The sequence below is a fragment of the Macaca mulatta genome, chromosome 1, assembly GCF_049350105.2.
Source record: "Macaca mulatta isolate MMU2019108-1 chromosome 1, T2T-MMU8v2.0, whole genome shotgun sequence".
Lineage (NCBI taxonomy): Eukaryota > Metazoa > Chordata > Mammalia > Primates > Cercopithecidae > Macaca > Macaca mulatta.
Window position 1 is genome coordinate 148,975,009 of NC_133406.1, and position 25,318 is coordinate 149,000,326.

The 25,318-nt window shown below is 37.9% G+C and overlaps 1 protein-coding gene across 1 annotated transcript in view; it reads left to right on the forward strand.

Annotated features, from left to right (window-relative positions):
* Positions 1-25,318, forward strand: part of HFM1 (helicase for meiosis 1) — a 130,897-nt gene that overhangs the window by 61,525 nt on the left and 44,054 nt on the right. Inside the window, exons 20-24 of the mRNA XM_015144702.3 lie at positions 18,052-18,143; positions 20,401-20,507; positions 20,603-20,650; positions 24,497-24,594; positions 24,677-24,808. Of these exons, the coding sequence (XP_015000188.3) occupies positions 18,052-18,143; positions 20,401-20,507; positions 20,603-20,650; positions 24,497-24,594; positions 24,677-24,808 (477 nt within the window). The remainder of the gene's footprint in view (positions 1-18,051; positions 18,144-20,400; positions 20,508-20,602; positions 20,651-24,496; positions 24,595-24,676; positions 24,809-25,318) is intronic.

Here is a 25,318-nt window from a genome sequence, read left to right on the forward strand (position 1 = left end):
GTGTGTCTCTGCATAAGATATGGGTCTCCTGAATACAGCACAGTGATGGGTCTTGACTCTTTATCCAATTTGGCAGTCTGTGTCTTTTAATTGAAGCATTTAACCCATTTACATTTAAGGTTAATATTGTTATGTGTGAATTTGATCTTGTCATTATGATGTCAGCTGGTTATACTCTGCACAATATTATCCAGGAGAACTTCCCCAACCCAGCAAGGCAGGCCAACATTCAAATTCAGGAAATACAGAGCACACCACAAAGATACTCCTCGAGAAGAGCAACTCCAAGACACATAATTGTCAGATTCACCAAAGTTGAAATGAAGGAAAAAATCTTAAGGGCAGCCAGAGAGAAAGGTCGGGTTACCCACAAAGGGAAACCCATCAGACTAACAGCAGATCTCTCGGCAGAAACTCTACAAGCCAGAAGAGAGTGGGGTCCAATATTTATCATTCTTAAAGAAAAGAATTTTCAACCCAGAATTTCATATCCAGCCAAACTGAGTTTCATAAGTGAAGGAGAAATAAAATCCTTTACAGACAAGCAAATGCTAAGAGATTTGTCACCACCAGGCCTGCCCTTCAAGAGCTCCTGACGGAAGCACTAAACATGGAAAGTAACAACCAGCACCAACCACTGCAAAAGCATGCCAAAATATAAGGACCATTGATGCTAGGAAGAAAGTGCATCAACTAATGATTTCATTCTTTTTTATGGCTGCATAGTAATCCATGGTTTATGTGTACCACATGTGCTTTATGCAGTCCACCATTGATGAGCATCTAGGTTGAGTCCATGTTTTGGCTATTGTGAATAGTGCTGTGATTACCATAAGTGTACACATGTCTTTATGTTAGAATAATGTATATTCCTCTGGGTATATACCCAGTAATGGGATTGCTGGGTTGAATGATAGTTCAAAGTTCTTTGAGAAGTCTTCAAACTGCCTTCCACAGTGGTTGTAGTAATTTACATTCACACCAGCACTGTGTAAGCATTGCCTTTTCTCCACAGCCTCACCAACATCTGTTATTTTTTTACTTTTTATAGTAATGGCCATTCTAACTGGTGTGAGATGATATATCATTGCAGTTTTGTTTTGCATTTCACTAGTGATGAGTGATGTTAACCATTTTTTCATATGCTTGTTGGTCACATATATGTCTTCTTTTGTGTAATGTTTGTCCTTTGCCCATTTTAAAAATAGGATTGTTTATAATTTGCTTATTAATTTGTTTAAGTTCCTTGTAGATTCTGGGTATTCGACCTTTGTCAGATGCGTGGTTTGCAAATAGTTTTTCCCATCCTGTGCATTGTCTGTTTGCTCTGTTGATAGTTTCTTTTGCTGTGCAAAAGTCTTTAGTTAAATCCCACTCAACAATTTTTGGTTTTGTTACATTTGCTTTTGAAATCTTTGTCATGAAATCTTTGCCAGGACCTGTGTCCAAAATGATATTTCCTAGGGTTTCTTCTATGCTTTTTAAAAAATCATTTTAGGTTTTACATTTAAGTCTTTAGTCCATCCTGAGTTGATTTTTATATGTAATGAAAGGAAGGGGTCCAGTTTTAATCTTCTGCATATAACTAACCCGTTGTCCCAGTACTGTTTATTGAATAGGAATCGTTTCCCTTTTGCTAGTTTTTATTGACTTTGTCAATGATCAGATGGTTGTAGGTGTGTGGCTTTATTTCTGGGTTCTCTAACATGCTCCATTGTTTTGTGTATCTGTTTTTGTATAGTACCATGCTGTTTTGATTACTCTATCCTTATAGTATAGTTTGAAGTGAGGTAGTGTGATGCCTCTGGCTTTGTCTTTTTTACTTAGAATTGCTTTGACTATTCAGGCTCTTTTTTGGTTCCACATTGGTTTTAGAATAATTTTTGCAAATTCTGTGAAAAATGTCATTGGTAGTTAGTTGATAGAAATAGCATTGAATCTGTAAATTGCTTTGGGCATTGTGGCCATTTTAACAATATTGATTCTTCCTATCCATCAGCATGGAATGTTTTTTACATTTGTTTGTATTGTTTCTGATTTCTTTGAGCAGTGTTTTGCAATTCTTATTGTAGGATCTTTCACCTTTCTGGTTAGCCACATTCCTAAGCATTTGATTCTTTTTGTGGCTATTGTGAGATCGTGTTCTTGATTTGGCTCTCAGCTTGCATGTTATGTATAGAAATGTTACTGACTTTTGTGCACTGATTTTGTAAACTGAAACTTTGATGAAGTTGTCTATCAGATCAAGGAGGCTTTTGGCAGAGACTCTGGTGTTTTCTAGGTATAAAATCATATCATCTGCAAAGAGAGATAGTTTGACTTCCTCTTTTCCTATTTGGGTGCCCTTTATTTCTTTCTCTTGGCTGGTTGCTATGGCTAAGATTTCCAATACTGTGTTGAATAGAAGTGGTGAGAGTGAGCATCCTTGTCTTGTTCTGGTTCTCAAGGGGAGTGCTTCTAGCTTTTGCCTTTTCAGTATGATGTTGGCTGTGGGTTGGTCATAGATGGCTCTTACTATTTTGTGGTATATTCTTTCAATACCCAGTTTGTTGAGGGTTTTGAACATGAATGAATATTGAATTTTATCAAAAGCCTTTTCTACATCTATTGAGATAATCATGTGGTATTTGTCTTTAGTTGTGTTCAGGTGATGAATCACATTTATTGATTTGTGTATATTGAACCAACCTTTCATCCCGATAATAAAGCCTACTTCACTGTGGTGGATTAACTTTTTGATGTGCTTCTGGATTTGATTTGCTAGTATTTTGTTGAGGATTTTTGCATCTATGTTCATCAGGAATATTCACCTGAAGTTTTTTTTTTTTTTTTTTTTTTTTTTTCATTATGCCTCTGCCAAGTTTTGATATCTGAATGATACTGGCCTCATAGAATGAGTTAGGGAGGAGTCCCTCCTCCTCAAATGTTTGGAATAGTTTCAGTAGGATTGGTGCTAGCTCTTCTTTATATATGTGGTAGAATTTGGCTGTGAATCTGTCTGGTCCAGGGCTTTTTCTTGTTGATAGTCTTTTTATTTCTGATTCAGTTTTGAAACTTGTTATTGGTCTGTTCAGGGTTTCAGTTTCTTCCTGGATCAGTCTTGGGAGGTTGTGTTTCTAGGAATCTATCTGCCCATTTCTTCTAGGTTTTCTACTTTGTGTGTATAAAGGTGTTCATGATAGTTTGTTTTTTTGTTTTTTGTTTTTGTATTTCTGTGAGATTGGTGGTCTTGTCTTCTTTGTTATTTCTGATTGTGTTTATTTGTCTAATTTCTGTTTTTTTGTTTGTTATTCTAGCTAGCAGTCTATCAATCTTACTTATTCTTTCAAAGAACCAATATCTGGTTTTGTTGATCATTTGTGTGGTTTTATGTGTCTCAATTTTGTTCAGTTCAGCTCTGATTTTGGTTATTTCTATTCCTCTGCCAGCTTTGGGGTTGATTTGCTCTTGCTTTTCTAGTTCCTTTAGGTGTGATATTAGTTAGGTTTTTAATGTGATACTTCTAGCTTTTTTGATGTATTTAGGGCCGTAAACTTTTCTCTTAACGTTGTTTTACCTGTGTATCAGAGATTCTGCTATGTTCTACCTTTGTTTTCATCAGTTACAAAGAATATCTTGATTTCTGCCTTAAGTTCATTATTTACAGAAAAGTCTTTCAGAAGCATGTTGTTTAATTTCCATATAATTGTATGACTTTGAAAGATCTTAGTATTGATTTCTGTTTTTACTGCATTGTGGTCTAAGAGTGTGCCTGGTACAATTTTGGTTTTTTTGAATTTGTTGAGAATTGCTTTATAACTGAGTGTGTGGTTGATTTTAAAGTATGTTTCATGTGCAGATGACAAGAATGTATATTTTGTTGTTGTTGGATAAAGTGTTCTGTAGATGTCTGTTAGGTCCGTTTGGTCAAGTGTCAAGTTTAGGTTCTGAATATTTTTATTTGTTTTCTGCCTTGATGATCTGTCTAGTACTGTCAGTGGGGTGTTGAAGCCTCCCAACATTGTGTAGGTATCTAAGTCTCTTTGTAGGTCTATAACAATTTGTTTTATGAATCTGTGTACTCTAGTATTAGATGCATGTATATTTAGGATAGTTAAATCTTCCTGTTGTATTGAACTTTTCATCATTATCAGTGTCCTTCTTTGTCCTGTTTGATAGTTATGGTGTAAAGTCTGTCTTGTCTGAAATTAGAATAGCAACCCCTGCTTTTTTTGTTTTCCATTTGCTTGGTAGATTTTTCTCCATCTCTTTACTTTAAGCCTATGGGAGTCATTGCATATGAGATGGGTCTCTTGAAGACAGCATACAGTTGGGTTTTGCTTCTTTGTCCAACTTGTCACTCTGTGCCTTTTAAGTGGGGTATTATAGCCTGTTTACATTCAAGGTTAATATTGATATGTGTAGATTTGTCATTATGTTGTTATGTAGACTTGTTATGTTATGTTATGTAGTTGCTTTATAGTGTCAATGGTCTAGATACTAAAGTGTGTCTTTGTGGTGGCCAGTAATGGTCTTTCATTTCTATGTTTAGTACTGTGTTAAGGACCTCTCATAAGGCAGGTCTGGTGCAAACAACTCCCTTTGCTTATCTGAAAAGGATTTTGTTTCTCCTTCATTGATGAAGCTTAGTTTGGCTGGATATGAAATTTTTGGTTGGAGTTTCTTTTCTTTAAGAATGCCAAAGCCGAGCACAGTGACTCATGCCTGTAATCCTGGCACTTTGGGAGGCTGAGGCAGGAGGATTACTTGAGCCCAGGAGTTTGAGACCAGTCTGAGCAATATTGTGACACCTTGTCTCCCCAAAAAATTTTTCTAAAAATTAGCTGAGCATGATGACATGTGCCTGTAGTCCCAGCTACTTAGGATGCTGAGGTGGCAGGATCACTTGAACCTGGGAGAAGGAGGTTGCAGTAAGCCAAGACTGCACCACTGCCATCCATCCTGGGTGACAGAGTAAGACCCTGTCAAAGAAAATGCTTAATATAGGCCCCCAAACTCTTCTGGCATGTAGGATTTTTGCTGAAAGATCTGCTGTTAGCTTTGTATGTTTCCCTTTGTAGGTAACCTGCCCCTTCTGTCTAGCTGCCCTTAATATTTTTTCTTTCCTATTGACCTTGGAGAATGTCATGACTATGTGTCTAAGAGGATGGCTGTTCTATGTAGTATCTCACTGGGGCTCTCTGAATTTTCTGAATTTGAATGTTGACCCCTCTAGCAAGGTCAGGGAAATGTTTTGAACTGTGTTCTCCATTATATTTTCCAAGTTTCTTGCTCGCTCTCTCCCTCTCTTTCAGGGCTACCAGTGAGTTTTAAATTTTGGTCTCTACATAATCCCGTATTTCTTGGGGATTTTGTTCATTCTTTTTTATTCTTTTTTCTGTATTTTTCTCTGACTGAGTAGGTTTGAAGATCTGGTTTTTGAGCTCTGAGATTATTTCCTCAGCTTGGTTTATTCTGCTGTTAATACTTCCAATTCTATTATGAAATTCTTGCAGTGAGTTTTTCAGCTCTATCAGATCAGTTTGGTTCTTTCTTAAAATGGCTATTTTGTCTTTCGCCTGTTGATCATTTTACTGGGTTCCTTAGATTTCTTGGGTTGGGCTTCAACTTTCTGCTGAACCTTGATGATCTTCATTGCCATCCAGATTCTGAATTCTAGGTCTGTCATTTCAGCCATTTCCGGCTGGTTAAGAACCATTGCTAGGGAGCTATGTGGTTGTCTGAAAGTAAGAAAACACTCTGGCATTTTGAGTTGCCAGAGTTCTTGCTTTCTGGCAAGAACATCAGCCCAGACAAATTGTTTTTCGTCTGTCTGGGCTGATGTTCCTTTAATATTTGAAGTTGCTGTCCTTCAGATGGGGCTTTTTCCTTTATATTCCTTGATGCCATTGAGATTTACTGTGGCATAAGTCAGGTTTAGTTGACTGGCTTTGTTTCTGGATGATTTGAGAGGGTTCGGGCTCAGCTTAGTGCTCCTGGGCTGCATGTTCGTGGCTTTTGTTTGCTGGCCCCTTGAGGTTAAGTTCCTCCTGTACTGGAGGGTTAGAGGTGTGCCTGGTTCACTGGCAGCCACACTTCAATGCGGCAGTGGCAGAAGGGTCCACGCTCATGTGTAATGCCAATAGTGGCTGGGTAGTAGCACAGTGAGGTCTGGGCATGTGCACCAGTGGTGGTGGCACAGCAGAGTCCATGTTTGCAGTGTATCAGCAGTGGCAAGACAGCACCATAGTGGGGTCTGCATATACCAGTGGTGCACTGGTGAGGGTGGGGCTGTGGTGCCAAGGTCCTTGCACCATGTGCATGGTAGTAAAGCGATTTGGGGAGGCCATGGTTGCGTGCATGCCAGCGGAGTAGTTGGGGGAGGCTGCAGACAGGTGTGTGCTGGCAAAGCAGTGTGAAGAGGCTGTTGGTGGGTGTGCATCGGCAGGGTCCATCTGATGGTTAAGTGGCACGTGCTGGTTAAGGAGCTATGGTGGTGGCCACCAGGAAGTACCCCAGTTGGGCATCTGAGGCCACATTGCAAGTGAGCGCAAAAGGGGCTGGCAGACAGGGGACACTCAGATAAGACTGGCCCCATCACATGGACAAGACTGCCCTGCTCTGTCTAGCTCCAACAGTCAACAGAGGCCAAAGCCACTTAGAGGAGCATGGCAGGCCTTGGGGGCTTGGCGTTGCTGACTGTACTCCACTATAGCCATTCCTGTGCCAAACCCTTTGGGCTCCACACAGGGTGGAGTCCTCTCCCTGCCACTTCTCCAGGCAGTTCTCTCTGCCAACTTAAATGTCTGCGGAGGTCATGAGGTCTTCTGCATCTAAGATTCCAGAGGTCCATGACAAGAGTGGGCCGCTCCTCACCTCTTTAACTCACCCCTTCCCCAGGAGCCACCAGGGGCTGGGAATGAGTCCTGGTACTTGGCAGCCCAGTGCAGTGTTCCCAGCTTCTACCCAGGGTCTGTGTCCTCCCTCCAACCACCCTCAATGACTTCCTTCTGCAGATCTGCTTCGAGTGTGCTGGTCTTCCTGATGGTCTGCTCTCTTGGTGGGAGATGCTCTTCCTGGCTGTGTCTAGTCGGCTGTCTTGTTTCTCCTCCTCTTTTCTCAGTTCCTGGAGGATGGAAGCCTGAGTTAAGTGTGCCAACATGATCAGATTCTCTTGGGTGTTCTCTTCCTTTACACACAGTCACCTTCTTGCTGTGTGCTCACATGATTTCTTATTTGTGTATGTAATTTCTTGGCTTTTCTGGTGTTCCAGAGTTCTCCCTATGGATCTCCTAGTATCTGCAGGTCACAGGGTAACAGAGGCTGCAGCCAAGTCACCTGAGGCCTCCCAGAAAAAAGGGGATGCAACACTGGAGCCGGGACTCTGAGCTTCCCCATCAAATTGTGGAAGATGCTGCACCATGCTGGGTTTGTAATTTCTTAGCCTGTTATTAATGTAGATGTAATTTTCTTATATAGTATTTCTAATTAATTCATTTTTATGACTTCTTATTCCTTCATACTACTAATACTTTATTTTGTCTCTTTGAGTTTATTTTTTGTATATCAGTTTTTAGTTTGTATGTTCCTATAATTCTGCTTCGTATAGTTTTTGCTTTTTATGTTGTAATCATAATACTCAAGTATCTAGGTATTTTCATCTGTATGTTTGAATTGAGGTTTTTACCTGTTTTGTCAGGTAATGTGTACTGAGAGAAGGGTTCAAAAGGCCAATTTTTTTTCTCTTCAGCTGTTCTTGTACATGTGCAGATGTGCAGGTTGTTACAGGTAAACATGTGGCGTGGTGTTTTGCTGCACAGATCATACCATCGCCTACGTATCAACCAGCATCCATTACCTGTTCTTCCTGGTGCTCTCCTTCCCCTCGCTCTCCCCAACAGGCCCCAGTGTGTGTTGTTCCCCACAGTGTGTCCACGTGTTCTCATTGTTCAGCTCCCATTTATAAGTGAGAACATGCGGTGCTTGTTTTCTGTTCCCGTGTTAGTTGGCTGAGGATAACGGCTTCCAGCTCCATCCATTTCCCTGCAAAGGACATATCTCATTCCTTTTCATGGATGCATAGTATTCCATTGTGTATATGTACCACGTTTTCTTTATGCAGTCTTTCATTGATGGGGATTTAGGTTGATTCCATGTCTTTGATACTGTGAATAGTGCTGCATTGAACATACGTGTGCATGTCTCTTTACAAAAGAATGATTTGTATTCCTTTGGGTATATACCCAGTAATGGGATTGCTGGATCAAAGGGTATTTCTGGTTCTAGGTCTTACAGGAATCACCACACTGTCTTCCACACTGTCTACACTCCCACCAACAGTGTAGAAGCATTCCTTTTAATCTGCAACCTTCCCGCCTTCTGTTGTTGAATTTCTACTCTGAATTTAAGAAAGATTAACCTTCTAAAGATAGGTGGTAACTGCAAGAGTCTGCAAGAGTCATTAAACTGGGATGCAGATCTTACCTCTTTGAAGGATAGGGATAGAGGGAAAGAAGAAAGGAAGGGATAGAGGGAAGTAGGAAAGGAAGGGATGGAGGTAAGGAGAGAAAGGGAAGGAGGTTAGGAAAGAATGTGAGGGGAGGGAGGGAACATGGTGGGGCAGAGAGGGAGAAAGTATGGGAGGAAGGAAGGATGGGATGGAGGAAGGGATGTTTTTAGACAACTTATAATTGAATCCAGTAACTCTGGAAGGAAGAGAGAAGGAAAGGAGGGAGGGAGAGGGAGATAGAACTTAGCCTGCAAGGAGGGAGGGAGGCAGGGATCTTAGCTTGCAAGAAGGGAGGGAGGAGGGGAAGGCAGGAGGGATTTTAGCCTCCAAGGAGGATGGGAGAGAGAAAGCCCCTGGAGGATCTTAACTGCAAGGAGGGAAGGAGAAAGGGAGAGAGGGAGGGAGAGAGGGGTCTTAGCCTGCAATGCAATCCAAAGAACATTTGGCAAAGTTGATAGGAACTCTCATAGATCTACCTTAGCATCCCTGCCATGCTCAGTCATTCGTTGGGGGCATCTCATGAAAGTATGATCTCGGTGTAAACATGATGATGATTCAGAGCAGAGCAACTGGGGCCATCAGTCATTGACACTTCTTGCAGTAGGAGGTCTGAAGGGTACATTCTCATGACCCCCATGCTCCCCACCACTCTATTTTGTGACCTTTACTTTGAATTATCCTGAATTTCCTATGAGAATATTAATCATTCAGTAGCTATATTGATAGCAAGTTGTTTCTTTATTTCCTCCCTTTACTTGCAAATCTTTAAAAATTTCTTTTCATTCCCTCTGCTTTGACTCATTTTCCTTATGCTTTCCTTTCTAGGTTATGTTTTTCTGTCTTACCTAGGAAAGCTTCATCTCTACTAATAAGCCAACAAGTATTAAGTCTTTTCTTAAAACCTTTCATTTTCTCTAGCCGGAAGAGACCTTATATTAACTTATAAATATCTAGGGTAAGAGGACCATCTTTAAATATACTGCAATGGTTAACTAGTTCCCTTGGTAATCATAATCTTGATATCTCACACACTTCTCTCAGAAGCTCCCTTTTATGAACTAATCCATTATTCTCATGTTAGCTGAACATATTCACCAGTCTGCTAATTGAGAGCCTGGCTACTTCTCTATTCCTTATTGTTAGTTTTATCTATTGTACCATGTCCTTGATGCTTGTAACTCTGTTGGAATGCCAAAAATCTTTTCTTCTTAGCAAAACATTTAGCACATACATAAATGTTAGCCCTTTCCTTGAGAAGCAGTATGCTACTTTCTTCTTCCCAGCTGTTTTCTGTGTGTTCATAAGGCTTGAAATTCTTTGGAATGTTTTTAGACAACTTGTAATTGAATCCAGTAACCTGTTTCTTTTTTTGTTTGTTTGTTTGTTTTGTTTTGTTTTTGAGATAGGGAGTCTTGCTCTGTCAACCCAGGCTAGAGTACAGTGGCACAATCTTGGCTCACTGCAACCTGCACTTTCTGGGTTCAAGCGATTCTCCTGCCTCAGCCTCCCGAGTAGCTGAGATTACAGGTGCCTGCCACTGCACCCAGCTAATTTTTGTATTTTTAGTAGAGACAGGGTTTCATCGTCTTGACCAGGCTAATCTCGAACTCCTGACCTCATGATCCACCTGCCTCGGCCTCCCAAAGTGCTCAGATTACAGGTGTGAGCCAATGTGCCCGGCCGAATCCAGTAACCTCTTAAGTGAATTCCATTTCATCAGTTACTTACCCCCACTTCTCCCATACTCCTACCCACAACCAATCTGCTGTTCTTTTTCTGAAATAACTTATTTTCAGAATCCAATTTAATTAAAATATTGCTCAAGAATTTTAAGTCATCACCTGTTATTTTACAAATCAAATCCAAAATATAACCTCTTTTAATATCATTTGAGGGCTCTTTCAGGGCCTCTCTAGTCTATCATTAGTCATGTTTTAATAATAAAATTAGGTAACACTTATAAAATATTAGGCACCATGCTAAGTACTATATACCTATTTTTAATTGCACCTAATCTTCTCCACAACAAACTTCTGTGGTGGGTAGTTTTATTATTCCCCCATTACATTAAGAAACTGGTCACGTAACTTGTACATGATCACTTGCCTACCTTATAAGAGGAGGAGCAGGGATTCTAATCAACTCTGTTTGATCAGGACTCATAATCACTATCAAGCTATATGTTTTTCCAGCCATCATTATAGTATTCTAAAGATAGTCTTTCTAACTTTACTCTTTGGATAAACAGTATTTTCCCCAAGGTCACAATGGCATTATTTCCTCTCTACCAAAGCATATTAGTCACTTAAAAAACCCTTCTGAAGACCCATTATTTGTAGTAGGCCATTCTACACTGACCATTCCTCTTAGATTTGATTTCCTCCATACTCAGGTTTATATGTAAATACTAACATTAGCCGATTTTTTGTCCTCTAGGTACTTGGCATGTGGTTATCTTCCAACCAACCTGTAAGTTCTGGAGATTGTGTCTTCTACATTTTTTGGTGTGTCTTTTGTGCCTGGTGGCATTACAGGCACAAAGTGCATGTTAAGAAAATATTTTAAATTATTTTTAAATTTTTGTGGGTAAATAGTAAGTGTATATTTATAGAGTTCATGAGATATTTTGGTACAGGTATGCAATGTGTATAATCATATCATGGAAAATCTATCCCCTCAAGCATTTATCCTTTGTGTTACAGGCAATCAAATTATACTCTTTAAGTTATATTAAAATGTACAGTCAAATTATTATTGACTATAGTCACCCTATTATGCTATCAAATACTAGGTCTTATTCATTGTTTCTGTTTTTTGGGTTTTTTTTTTTCCCTTCTTTGTACCCATTAACCATCCCCACCAACCTCCTCTCCACCCTCCCACTACCCTTCCCAGCCTCTGGTAACCATCTTTCTACTCTCTATGTCCATGAGTTCAATTATTTTGATTTTCAGATTCCACAAATAAGTAAGAACATACCATGTTGGTCTTTCTGTGCCTGGCTTATTTCACTTAGCATAATGACCTGGGCTTCCATCCATGTTGTTGCAAATGATAGGATCTCATTCTTTCTGTGGCTAATACTCCATTGTGTGTATGTACCACATTTTCTTTATCCATTCATCTGTTGATGGACACTAAGTTGCTTCCAAATCTTGGCTATTGTGAACAGTGCTGCAATAAACACTGAGAGTGTAGATAACTCTTTGATATAATGATTTCCTTTCTTTTGGGCGTATACTCAGCAGTGGGATTGCTGGATCATATAGTAGCTCTTTTTTTAGTTTTTTGAGGAACCTCCAATATATTTTATCCATTGTGGTTGTACTAATTTACATTCCCACCAATAGTGTATAAGGGTTCCCTTTTCTTCACGTCTTCACCAGCATTTATTATTGCCTGTTATTTGGATAAAAGCCATTGTAACTGGGGTGAGATGATATCTCATTGTACTTTTGATTTGCATTTCTCTGATGATCAGTGATGTTGAGCACCTTTTCATATGCCTGTTTATTGTTTGTATGTCTTCTTTTGAGAAATGTTGATTCAAATCTTTTGCCCATTTTTCAACTGGATTATTAGATTTTTTCCTATAGAGTTGTTTGAGCTCCTTATATATTCTGGTTATTAATCTTTTGTCAGATGGGTAGTTTGCAAATATTTTCTCCCATTCTGTGGGTTTTCTCTTCACTTTGTTGATTGTTTCCTTTGCTGTGTAGAAGATTTTTAACTTGATATGTTCCCATTTGTCCATTTTTGGTTGCCTGTGCTTGTGGGGTATTACTCAAGAAATTTTTGCCCAGACCAATGGCCTGGAGAGTTTCCCTAATATTTTCTTGTAGTAGTTTTGTAGTTTGAGTTGTTAGATTTAAGTATTTACTCCATTTTGATTTGATTTTTATATATGTCAAGAGATAGGGGGTCTAGTTTCATTTTTCTGCATGTGGATATCCAGTTTTCCCAGCACCTTTTATTGAAGAGACTGTCTTCCCTAATGTATGTACTTGGCACCTTTGTCAAAAATGAGTTCATTGGATGTGTATGGATGTCTTTCTGGGTTCTTTATTCTGTTTCGTTGATCAATGTGTCTGTTTTTATGCCAGTACCATGCTGTTTTGGTTACTATAGCTCTGTAGTATAGTTTGAAATCAGGTGTTGTGATTCCTCCAGTTTTGTTCTTTTTGCTTAGACTAGCTTTGGCTATTCTGGATCTTTTGTAGTTCCATATAAATTTCAGGATTTTTTTTTCTCTTTCTGTGAAGAATGTCATTGGTATTTTGATAGGGATTGCACCGAATCTCTGGATTGCTCTGTGTAGTATGGAAATTTTAACAATATTGATTTTTCCAATCCATGAACATGGAATATTTTTTCATTTTTTGGTGTCCTCTTCAGTTTCTTTCATCAGTGTTTTATAGTTTTTGTGTTTTCTTGTTTGTTTGTTTTTGAGATGGAGTCTCCCTCTGTCGCCCAGGCTAGAGTGTAGTGGTGTGATCTCGGCTCATTGCAACCTCCGCCTCTCATGTTCAAGCAATTCTCCTGCCTCAGCCTTCTGAGTAGGTGGGATTATAGGCGCCTGCCATCACGTCCAGATAATTTTTGTATTTTTAATAGAGATGGGGTTTCGCCATGTTGGCCAGGCTAGTCTCAAACTCCTGACTTCAAGTGATCTGCCTGCCTTTGTCTTCCAAAGTGCTGGGATTACAGGCGTGAGCCACTGCAATCAAACAGTGTTTTATAGTTTTAATTACAAAGATCTTTCACTTCTTTCATTAATTTCTAGATATTTAATTTTAGTTGTGGCTATTATAAATGGGATTACTTTTTTATTTCTTTTTCAGCGTTTTCACTGTTGGCATATAGGAATGCTACTGATTTTTGTATGTCGATGTTGTATCCTGCAACATTACTGAATTTGTTTATTATTTCTGACAGTTTTCTTGTGGATTCTTTATGTTTTTCCAAATATAAGATTATTTCATCTGCAAACAAGGATAATTTGACTTCTTCCTTTCCAAGTTGAATGTCCTTTATTTATTTCTCCTATCTGATTGCTACAGCTAGGACTTCCAATACTATGGTGAATAACAGTGGTGAAAGTGGGCATCCTTGTCATATTCCATATCTTAGAGGAAAGCTTTTCCATTTGTCCCCATTCAGTATGATACTAGCTGTGGGTCATGATAGATGGTTTTATTATTCCTTCTATACCCAGTTTTTTGAGGATATTTATCATGAATGGATGTTGAATTTTATCAAATGCTTTTTCAGCATCAATAGTGATTTTTGTTCTTTATTGTCTTGATATGATGTATCACATTGGTTGATTTGCATATGTTGAACTATCCTTGCATCCCTGGGATAAACCCCACTTAATCATGTTGAATAATCTTTTCAGTGTGTTGTTGAATTTGGTTTGCTAGTATTTTGTTGAGGGTTTTTGCATCAATATTCATCAAAGATATTGGCCTCTAGTTTCCCTTTTTTGATATGTCTTTGTCTGGTTGTGGTATCAGGGTAATAACGTCCTCGTAGAGTAAGTTTGGAAGTATTCCCTCCTCCTCTATTTTTTGAAACAGTTTGAGTAGGATTTGTGTTAGTTCTTCTTTAATTGTTTGGTAGAATTCAGCAGTGAAGCCATTGAGTCCCAGGCTTCTCTTTATAGGGAGACTTTATCATGGCTTCAGTGTCATTACTTATTATTTTTCTGTTCAGCTTTTGGGTTTCTTCATGGTTCAATCTTAGTAGGTTGTATGTGTCTAGGAATTTGCTCATTTCTTCTAGATTTTCCAATTTATTGGCTTTTCCAACTTAGTGGCTCCTAGTAGCCACTAATGATCCTTTGAATTTGTATGATATCAGTTGTAATGCCTCCTTTTTCATCTCTGATTTTATTTATTTGGATCTTTTCTTTTTCTTCTTAGTCTAGCTGAAGGTTTGTCAATGTTGTTAAACTTTTCTGAAAACCAATACTCTTGTTTCATTGGTCTTTTGTATTGTTTCCTTCATTTCAATTTTATTTCTGCTCTGATATTTATGATTTCTTTTCTTCTGCTAATTTTGTGTTTGATTAGAACTTGCTTTTCTGGTTCTTTAAGATGCATCATTAAGTTTTTTATTTGACATTTTTCTTCTTTTTTGATGTAGGCACTTGTAGCAAGAAACTTTCCTCTTCATACTACTTTTGCTGTATCCTATTGGCTTTGGTATGTTGTGTTTCCATTATTATTTGTTTCAAGAAATTTTTCAATTTTCATCTGAATTTCTTCATTGACCTACTGCTCATTTAGGAGCATGTTGTTTAATTTCTATGTATTTGTATAGTTTCCAGAATTATTTTTGCTATTTATTTCTAGTTTTATTCCAGAAGATGCTTGATATTATTTCAATTTTTAAAACTGTTTTAAGATCTGTTTTGTGACCTAACATATGGTCTCTCCCTGAATGGCCCATGTGCTGATGAGAAAGATGTGTATTCTGTAGCTGTTGGATGAAATGTTTTGTAAATATCTATTAGGTCCATTTGGTCTATAGTGCAGATTAAATTTGATGTTTCTTTGTCAATTTTCTGTGTGGATGATCTGTTCAGTGCTGAAAGTGGGGTGTTGAAGTCTCCAGCTATCATCATATTGGGGCCTATCTCTCTCTTTATCTCTAATAATATTTGCTTTATATATCTGGGTGCTCCTCACTACAACTTCCACCTCCCAAGCTCAAGCAACCCTCCTACCTCAGCCCCCGAAGTAACTGGGATCACAGGCATGTGCCAACATTCCTGATTAATTTTTTTGTAGTTTTGGTAGAGATGGGGTTTTGCCATGTTGCTCACACTTGTCTCAAAGTGCTGAGTTCAGGAAATCCTCCTGCCTTGGCCTTGCAAATTTCTTGGGATTACAGGCGTGACCCATTCTGCCCAGCCTCAGTCTGTGTATTTTTATTGGAGAGTTTAGTCCATTTACATTCAATGTTGTTATTGATAAGTAGGAACTTACTCCTGACATTTTGTTACTTGTTTTCTGGTTGTTTTACGGTCTTCTCTTCCTTCTTTCTGTCTTTCCTGTCTTACGTTCAGTGAAGGTGATTTTCTCTGGTGGCATGCTTTAATTTCTTGCTTTTTATTGTTCGTGTGTCTGTTTTATGTTTTTCTTTTTTCTTTTTTTTTATAATACACTATTTTATTAAAGAATGTTTTTTTTTCTTTTCTTTTTTTTTTATTATTATACTTTGAGTTCTAGGGTACATGTGCATTTTATGTTTTTCAATTTGAGGTTACCATGGGGTTTGCAAATCCTGTCTTATAAACCATTATTTCACATTGATGATAACCTAACACTGATTGCCTAAACAAGCAAACAAAAATGTAAAAAGAAAAATAATAAACACTCTACACTTTAACTTCTACCCCATGCTTTTTACCTTTTTCTTGTTTCCCTTTACATCTTATTATTCTATGTCTTGGAAAGCTGTTGTAGCTATTATTTTTGATTGCTTCATTATTTAGTCTATTTAAGTCAAGACAAGTTTACACACCACAATTACAGTGTTATAATATTCTGTTTTTCTGTGTGCTTACTATAACCAGTGAGTTTTGTACTTTCAAATGATTTTTTTCTTGCTCATTGACATCCTTTTCTTTCAGATTGAAGAACTTCCTTTAACATTTCTTAGAGGACAGGTCTGGTGTTGATGAAATCCCTCAGCTTTTGTCTCGGAAGGTCTTTATTTCACCTTCACCATTAAAGGATATTTTCACCAGACATACTATTCTAGAGTAAAAGGGTTTTTTTTTTTTTTATTTAGCACTTTAAATATGTCATGCCACTCTCTCATGGCCTGTAAGGTTTCCACTGAAAAGTCTGCTGCCAGACACATTGGAGCTCCATTGTGTGTTATTTATTTCTTCCTGCTCTTAGGATCCTTTCTTTATCCTTGACCTTTGGGAGTTTGATTATTAAATACCATGAGGTAGCCTTCTTTGGGTTAAATCTGCTTGATATTCTATAACATTCTTTTATTTGAATGTTGATATCTTTCTCTGTGTTTGGGATGTTCTCTGATACTATGCCTTTGAATAAACTTTCTACCCCCATCTCTTTCTATACCTCTTCTTTAAGGCCAATAACTCTTAGATTTGCCCTTTTGAGGCTATTTTCTATATCTTGTAGGTGTGCTTCATTTTTTTAAAATTATTTTTTCTTTTGTCTCCTCTGACTATGTATTTCCAAATAGCCTGTCTTCAAGCTCACTTATTCTTTCTTCTGCTTGATCAATGTTGCTTTTAAGATACTCTGACGCATTCTTCAGCATGTCATTGCATTTTTCAACTCTAGGATTTCTGTTTAATTCTTTTTGATTATTTCAATCTTTTTGTTAAATTTATCTGATAGAATTCTGAATCCTTCCTCTGTGTTTTCTTGAATCTCTTTGAGTTTCTTCAAAACAGCTATTTTGAATTCTCTGTCTGAAAGGTCATATATCTCTCTTTTTCTAGGATTGATTCCTCCTGCCTTATTTAGTTCATTTTGGTGAGGTCATGTTTTCCTGGAGGTGTTCGTTGGTGTCTGAGCATTCAGAAGCTAGGTATTTATTCTAGTCTTCACAGTCTGGGCTTGTTTTTGCCTCTCCTTCTTGAGAAGACTTTCCAGGTATTCACAGGAACTTTGTCCATAAACCCAATTATGTTGTGGTTTATGCAGATTCGTAGACCTACCACCTCGGTGGTCATGGATAAGACCGAGAAGAATTCTCTGGGCTAGCAAAGACTCTTGTTTTTTTCCCTTACTTTCTCCCAAAAATACTGATTCTGTCTCTGTGCTGAGCCACTTGCAGTTGGGGCTATGCTGATGTAAGCACTCTGTGGGTACCACCACTGGGACTGTGCTGGGTCAGACCTGAAGCCAGCACAGCACTGGGCCTAGCCCAAGGCCTTTCCCTTTGGGATGTTGAGTTCCCCCAGGTCCTAGGTGTGTCCAGAGATACTGTCTGGGAGCCAGGGATTGTGGAGTCAAAAACCTTAGCAATTTACATAGTGTTCTATTCTATTGTGGCTAAGCTAGCACTCAAACCAAAACACACATTCCTTCTCACTCTTTCCTCCCCTTTCCACAGGCAGAAGTCTCTGCCTGTGGTCACCACCTTTGCTGGTGCTCAGGGAGTTGTGCCAAGTCATCACTGATGTTCACTTAAAGCCCAAGGGCTCTTCTGTCAGCTTATAGTGAATGCTGCCAGGCCTGGGGCTCATCCTTCAAGGCAGTAGGCGCCCCTCTGGCCCAGGGCAGGTCCAGAAATGCTAAGAGCCTAGGCCTGGACTTGGAGACCCCAAGAGCCTCCTTGTTGCTCTACCCAACCATGACCAAGCTGATACCTGATTTTTGATTCTTGTGACAGTGCTTTTGTGTGTGCATATTGTTGTTAAAATGTGGTGTTCCCATAGCAGGGACCAATGGTCTAGGCTTCTGTTCTGCCATCTTGCTTCTCCTCCCTTCAGGAAATGTTTGTTAAACAAAAAAAGAAGTTGTTTCAGCTGATGAGGGGAACGTTCATTTTTCCATCTTTTCTTACAGAAGCAGGAAGATTGATGGCTTGGTATTATATTACATTTGAGACGGTGAAGAAATTTTATACAATCAGTGGAAAAGAAACCTTATCAGATCTGGTAAATTAATTTTCACTAGAAAATAAATATATAATGATAGAGTATAAAATAATATTTGAGAAACAACTAATTTGTGTATCTCATATAATTTGGGAATGAATGAGCAGAAAAGAAAGCATTTCTAAGAATGCTTATGTTTCCTCTGGTATAATTCTGATCATGAGATATGGAATAATTCTTAGAATATATTATATTTTCTATTTTAACTCTTAGGCTAAGAAAATTTATATACAAAACTAAAGTAGGTATGGCAACTGCTTTACAACTTAGGTGATAATGCTAATTACCTTGATAGTGGCTACAGAATGTAATAATATGTAAGAAAGATTCCAAGATGATGTGGTGTGATATATTAGGAAAGTCTGCCATGAGCGAAGGACAGTGAGTTGCATGCAGCATGTGTGCCACGTACTTGCAACCCTTCCCTAAATCTTTTGGGTCAGAATATTGAGAACAATGGAAATAGAATAGTATTGGTGATGACCCAGATAAAAGAACTGACTGTAGAGAAAATGAGAATAATAACAGGTTTTGCTAAAATGTCCACAATGGGGTAACTTTGCAGCTGCAGCAGTGAACAGAACCATAGGCATGTCATTGGTACATACTAATTGCATTGGTCCTTTCTCCCTTTACTTAGGACAGGAATGTGAAACAATATTTATAAAAGAAAATATTTACTCTCAAATTTAAGCCATTCATTTTTATTAAAATATCTAATTTGATTACTGTGGTAAGATTATTATAGTAAAAATTACACAGTAGATTTCCAGTTATGATTGAGGAGTCACATAAACAACAATTGATGAAAGATAGAAGGTTTGTATTTTTGTGTAAACATTATTCTTAACTAAGGAGAAATCAAAGAGTCGAAAACACCCACTATTAACATTAACTCATCTGATCTGGAGTTTAGCAAGTGTGTAAGAAAATTAAAACAAGTGTTAGTTCCATTTTAGATATGTGGGAAACCAAAGCACAGAGACTGCTTTGTTTGTCATCCGGCAGAAGTAGGCTCTAGAATCCAAATTTCCTAGTATCTAAAACATTCTTTCTATGACTAAATTATCCTCAGTTGAGATAATGATTTGCAAACTATAGAACAGAATAGTAGTAGTAGTAGTGTTACTGGCGGGGGTCCTTGCTCCCAGAGCTCCCAAGATGGTAGTGGGCTGCTTCCAAAATGGTGGCAGGCAACTTCCAGGATGGTGGCAAGCCTCATGTTCTCTGACCTGGGGTTCTTGGCCTCACAGATTCCAAGGAACGGAATCTTGGGCCATGCAATGAGTGTTGTAGGTCTATTAGAAGCCGTGTTCCCGGAAGAGAACCATTCAACCCAGTGACTAGTATTCAGCTCGATTAGGACGAACCCAGGCACTTAGCCATGCAGGAACAACGGCAAGCCTTTAGCCCAGTTGGGAGTGGCAGTGGGCGCCTTGCTGGATCAAGAGCACAGTCAACACCCTGCTGGATCTGGAGGGATGGAAGTCAGCTGTGGGTCTGCCACAGCAGCAAACAGCAGTGGTGGATGGCGAGCAAAGCTCAGCTAGAGCTCCAGAAGTAACAAAACACGGACCAGAAGAGTGCAGTTGCAAGATTTAATAGAGTAAAATAGAATGAAGACAGGGCTCCCATATAAGGGGAGGGGACCCAAAGTGTGTTGCCATAGCTAGCTGGAATGCTTGGATTTCTTTCCTGATCCTTGTCCCTCCCACTGTGCTCTCAGGCAATAGATGATTGGCTATTTCTTTACCTCCTGTTTTGCCTAATGAGCATTTTAGTGAGCTCTCTGATTGGTCGGGTGTGGGCTGAGTTGCAAGCCCCATGTTTAAAGGTGGATGCGGTCACCTTTCCAGCTAGGCTTAGGGGTTCTTAGTCAGCCTAGGAAATTCCAGCTAGTTCTGTCTCTCAGTAGTAACAAAATCAATGTTTATTGAGGACTTATTTATTACTATGTGATAGGCACTGGGCTAGATATTTTAAATTCTATCTTGTTAATCTTTAAAGTCTTACTGGTATAGTCCTGGTGTCTAATGCAGTGTCTGGTATATAATAGGAGTTTGTAAGCATTTGTTAGTGAATGAATGAATCCTTAAAGAAGCAAAATGTATAAAGCAGGTTTTTAACTCTGTTATGTTAATTGATAAAACTGTGATGGTTTAAGGCAGTATGAAAAATAAATAAATGTGGAGAAAGGATGAGAGGATATAAACAAAAAATAGACTTCATTAAATGGACAACTGCTGAAATGTTATAGGTTACACTGATAGCCGGCTGCAAGGAATTTCTAGATATACAGTTAAGGATAAATGAAAAGAAAACACTGAATACTTTGAACAAAGATCCCCATCGGATAACTATCAGGTACAGAAATTGCGTATGTTTTAAATAATTTTAAGAGGTTTTATTTAATTAAAATAAATAATAATACATGTTTTGCCATGTGGTTTTATTTACAGATTTCCAATGGAAGGAAGAATTAAAACAAGAGAAATGAAAGTAAATTGGTAAAGATGATTCATACTTATGAAAGTTTTCTTTTTTTTGGTTTTAAAACATTTTAAATTTGTTTTTCTTAATACAGAAAAAATTACATAAAAATGAGTTAGAATGTGGATGTGAAATTAATTTCTTAGAACTCTCAGACTTTAAAATTGATGATTTGTGAATGCTTTTTCTTAACAAACATTTGTTCAGAGTGTATTCTGTTGAGGCAAGGTGGACGGTTGAAAGCAGACATGCTTCTTATGCTTCTCATTGTCAGGAGCTTTCAAGTTAGCTTGAATGAGAGTAATACATTTGTATTATTTGTAAATTGTGGACAGTATGAAAACCTGTGTAATAAATGTCTACTGAATGGTAGTGGCATTCTGGGAGAGACAAAGAGTAAAAGCAAAATCATTAGTAAAGGAGAGTATATGTGACAGTGGATGACTATTCTGCCAAAAATGGGGAGTTTGTACAGAGATTAGTAATTGAAAGAGTAAGTTAAGGTTACATTGTAACTTGTGACTTTTAGCAGTTTGCAATCACAAATGCAATGATACTGTTCTCTGTTACGCTAAGTGCTTGGCTTTCTGAGGATGTAGGTCTTAGTGTTATGTAATTTAAGGTGAAATGATCTTTTTTAATGTGGCTCAATAAAACCAATTAGCCAAAGAATTTATTTTTCCTCCATAGCTAGAGGAGGCCGTTCCTTCTTTGGGATTCTTCCTGACATCTCATTAAATTTTATCTTCCAAATACCTTTAAGTCTATAAAATAGTCTTCTCATTGTTGTTTACAATTCATCAGGCAGATTTGTAGCGTGTACCACTGAAGTTAATGTTTATTTTCTTAGCTGTACTTCTATATTCAAATATTTATTTCTATAAATTCATATATCCTTAGAGATCATAGTAAATAAACTTAAGAGATCATAGAGCCCAATCCTCTCATTTTACAAATGGCATAAATGATGCCCATATAAGTTATGACTTCACCAAGGTTATGTTGCTATCTAGAACTCTTGATTTTCTCATTTTTCCCCCCAGTATACTGTGTTGCATAAATTATTGAGTCAAATTAAATCAAGTATTTTTCCACACTCATTTTCATGGGAACACTTTATTTGAACTTTCAGTGCTTCCATTAACTTTGCCTTGGCCGGGCGCAGTGGCTCAAGCCTGTAATCCCAGCACTTTGGGAGGCCGAGACGGGCGGATCACGAGGTCAGGAGATCGAGACCAGCCTGGCTAACACGGTGAAACCCCGTCTCTACCAAAAAAATACAAAAAACTAGCCGGGCGAGGTGGCGGGCGCCTGTAGTCCCAGCTACTCTGGAGGCTGAGGCAGGAGAATGGCGTAGACCCAGGAGGCGGAGCTTGCAGTGAGCTGAGATCTGGCCACTGCACTCCAGCCTGGGCGACAGAGCGAGACTCCGTCTCAAAAAAAAAAAAACAACTTTGCCTTAAATTGGGTAGTATATTCTTTTGATTGAAGCTGTCAGATTTTAAAGTTTATTATACTTTATAATTTTTTTATACATGTCATAATTTAGATTCCCATTATCATTTCACGCCTTTGTGCATCTTGTTTAAGCATAGCCAAGAAGAGAGAATGTGTGTATGTGTGGGATGGAGGGGTCTTAATCCAAAATTTATAGTCTTTTGGTAGGTGTTGATGGCTAATAGTTACCTTTTTCATGGCTTTATCATATCCCTGTTACTTTGCTGAACTTCAAATCTGTTCTTCTCCAAGTAGATGTTAATCCTCTTAGTTTAGGATTTTATCTTTCAAATTTCTGGTTTCCGCCCTTTTTATTTTATTTATTTATTTGTTTATTTATTTATTTATTTATTTATTTATTTAGAGACAGAGTGTTGCACTGTGGCCCAGGCTCGAGTGCAATGGCATGATCTCGGCTCACTGCAACCTCTGCCTCCCAGGCTCAAGTGATTCTCCTGCCTCAGCTTCCAGAGTAGCTGCGATTACAGGAGCTCACCATCACACCTGGCTAATTTTTGTATTTTTAATAGAGATGGGGTTTCACCATGTTGGCCAGTCTGGTCCCGAACTCCTGACCTCAAAAGTGATCCGCCTGCCTCAGCCTCCCAAAGTGCTAGGATTACAGGCGTGAGTCAGTGTGCTTGACTCTGCTCTTTTAATTTAAGGCTATTTTTAAATTCTTCCTAGCTTTAATTCCTAGGTCTTCCCTCTTTAGCACTAGCTCTGTTTTCTTTAACTGGTATTTTTCAGTGAACTGACAGGGTATGATACGGAGCCACCATACAAAGCCCTGGACTTCCCAACTCTGGATTCCCCTTTTACACACAAGAGTAAACTGTGTGTAGACTGATATGGTCTGATCATGAATGTAATTCCAACCAAAGGAATACTTCATCTCATTTAATTCTTTTACTAACCCTGGGTTAGTCATAACTACCATGTAACTCTGCCCCTATTAGTTGAGGTGGTAGAGGTGCCATCTCACATGAGGCTGTGGCACTTCTCTTTCTACTGAGGACAAGCTCAGGGGTAAGATCACAGGACATCACTGCTTGCCTTATCTGGTACAGAGAAACAGAGAGCCCTGCCATGGTTCTGTGAAAAGTGTCCTATTTATTATTAGATATATTGCTTTTTAATATAAATAAATATTACTTCAAAAGTCTTATTTTTACTCCAGCAATTTTGTACTCCACATTTGTGCATCCTTAGGTAACTTAACAAGGAGTTTTATTTACCCAGCATTTAAAAGCACCCCATTTACATTTTTCTATCAGTTCCTTCTTTGATAGTATACTGTGTATCTTTGTAACTATTTCTTATTAGTTGATATAAAATAATTTTCAGAAGCATATACCATAGCCAAAAAAAGTGAATAGTTTAAATTTCTGTTGTATACATCCATTCCAGGAAGTGAGTTGATTACTTCTTTCAATTTTCATGTATCTTCTGCTAAACTAAATCATGAAATATAACTATTCTACCCTTTTTCTTTGTATAGCTGACTGTATTGGTCTTATCAAGAGACCTCCTTCTACTGGAGGAGTTTAGGAAGAAATTTGTTATTTAAAAGAGATCTCCTTAAGAGAGTAATAATACGTACAGTAACTTTAGTTTAGTTACAACGATCAATGATTTGCATATCAGTGCCTGATTAGGTAAGTTTATGGGCAAAACAGGTAGCACAGAACCCGGGATATAGTAGGCACACAGGCACTAGTGTCTTTTTTCTCCTTATATAACTAACACCTCAAATTTAGTAGCCAAGCAGCTTCTGGTTTTGAATAACCAGCTAATATGCTACTGACCTTCATACACTGAACAGAATTATCAGCACCTAATACTATGCCTGGCACTTAATAAGCATTTAATAAAAATTTGTTGATTAAAAAAGTTGTATTTGTTGATTAAACAAGTTGTATTATTTTTCTCTAATTCCTTGAAAAGAAATAGTAGAGCCAAAAGATAGAACTGTATTGGAGGAGAATATGAAAACAATTTGAGATAGTTGAGATTAAAGTAACAGTCTTAGTGAAAGTCTCCTGTAATTTTTATCAATCTAGAGATTATAATGAAAGTTGGAGAAGAAATGAGATCTTTTAGAGAGAGAGAGAGAGAGAGAGAGAGAGATTGAGTGAATAAAGAAGAGCAATAAATAAATAAAGACAACTTTGAGGATTTGGGAAAAAGGGAAGGAACTTTTATTATTGACCTGCAATAATAACTATGCAAGATAGAGAGTCATGTAATATTGCAGAAATTAAGGCAGAGAAAAGTTTTAAGAAGGAATACTTCAGTGAGTGATGTCAAATACTGTAAGATACATAACCTTTAAAAGGGAGTAACAATTTTTTTCTTTCCCCCAGTCTTATTCAGGCTCAACTAGGATGCATTCCCATACAAGATTTTGCTTTGACGCAAGATACCGCAAAGATTTTCAGACATGGCTCCCGAATTACAAGATGTATGTTATGGGATTAGTGGATTTTAAATATTTTTCCAATAAACTACTATATTAGATTTAACATTGGAAACTTTTTTTTTAGGGTTGTCAGATTTTGTAGCTGCTCAAGAAAAGAAGTTCACCGTACTATTGAATAGTTTGATTTTAGCTAAATGTTTTAGGTGTAAACTTTGGGAAAACTCTCTACATGTATCCAAACAACTGGAAAAAATTGGTAGGTACTGAATATAGGCAGGCAGTTTGGCCATGTCTGCAATTTATTCACTGTTAGTAAAATTATTCTGTGATGATTACAGACCTTCAAGGAAGATATGTGTTTGTAGGCTTAAATAAGTGCTGTACTTTACTTCCAAAAATCTGATTTTCATTTGCTCCTGCTTAAAAGATTCCATTTGAAATCAACTGAATGATATATGAGTACATGAGAAACCTAATAAAAATTAATGCTGTCATTTGAAAATTTTTTCTCATACTAGGAGGGAAATTTGGTTATAATAATTAGGTAACTATGTGATGCCCTCTCTTCCACTTTTATGACTAATATTTTGTTTTGATCTCAATTACAAGGTACAGAGTTAGCAGTCCCAGCTGTTCCTAATTCATTACAGAAAATTATGTCACTTTTTTATGTCTTAATTTTTTTTTTTTTTGGTTTTCAATAACAGTAGGGTATTAATACTGATTTTTCATAGAGATTCTGTAGACAAAAGATTGTGCCTGATTA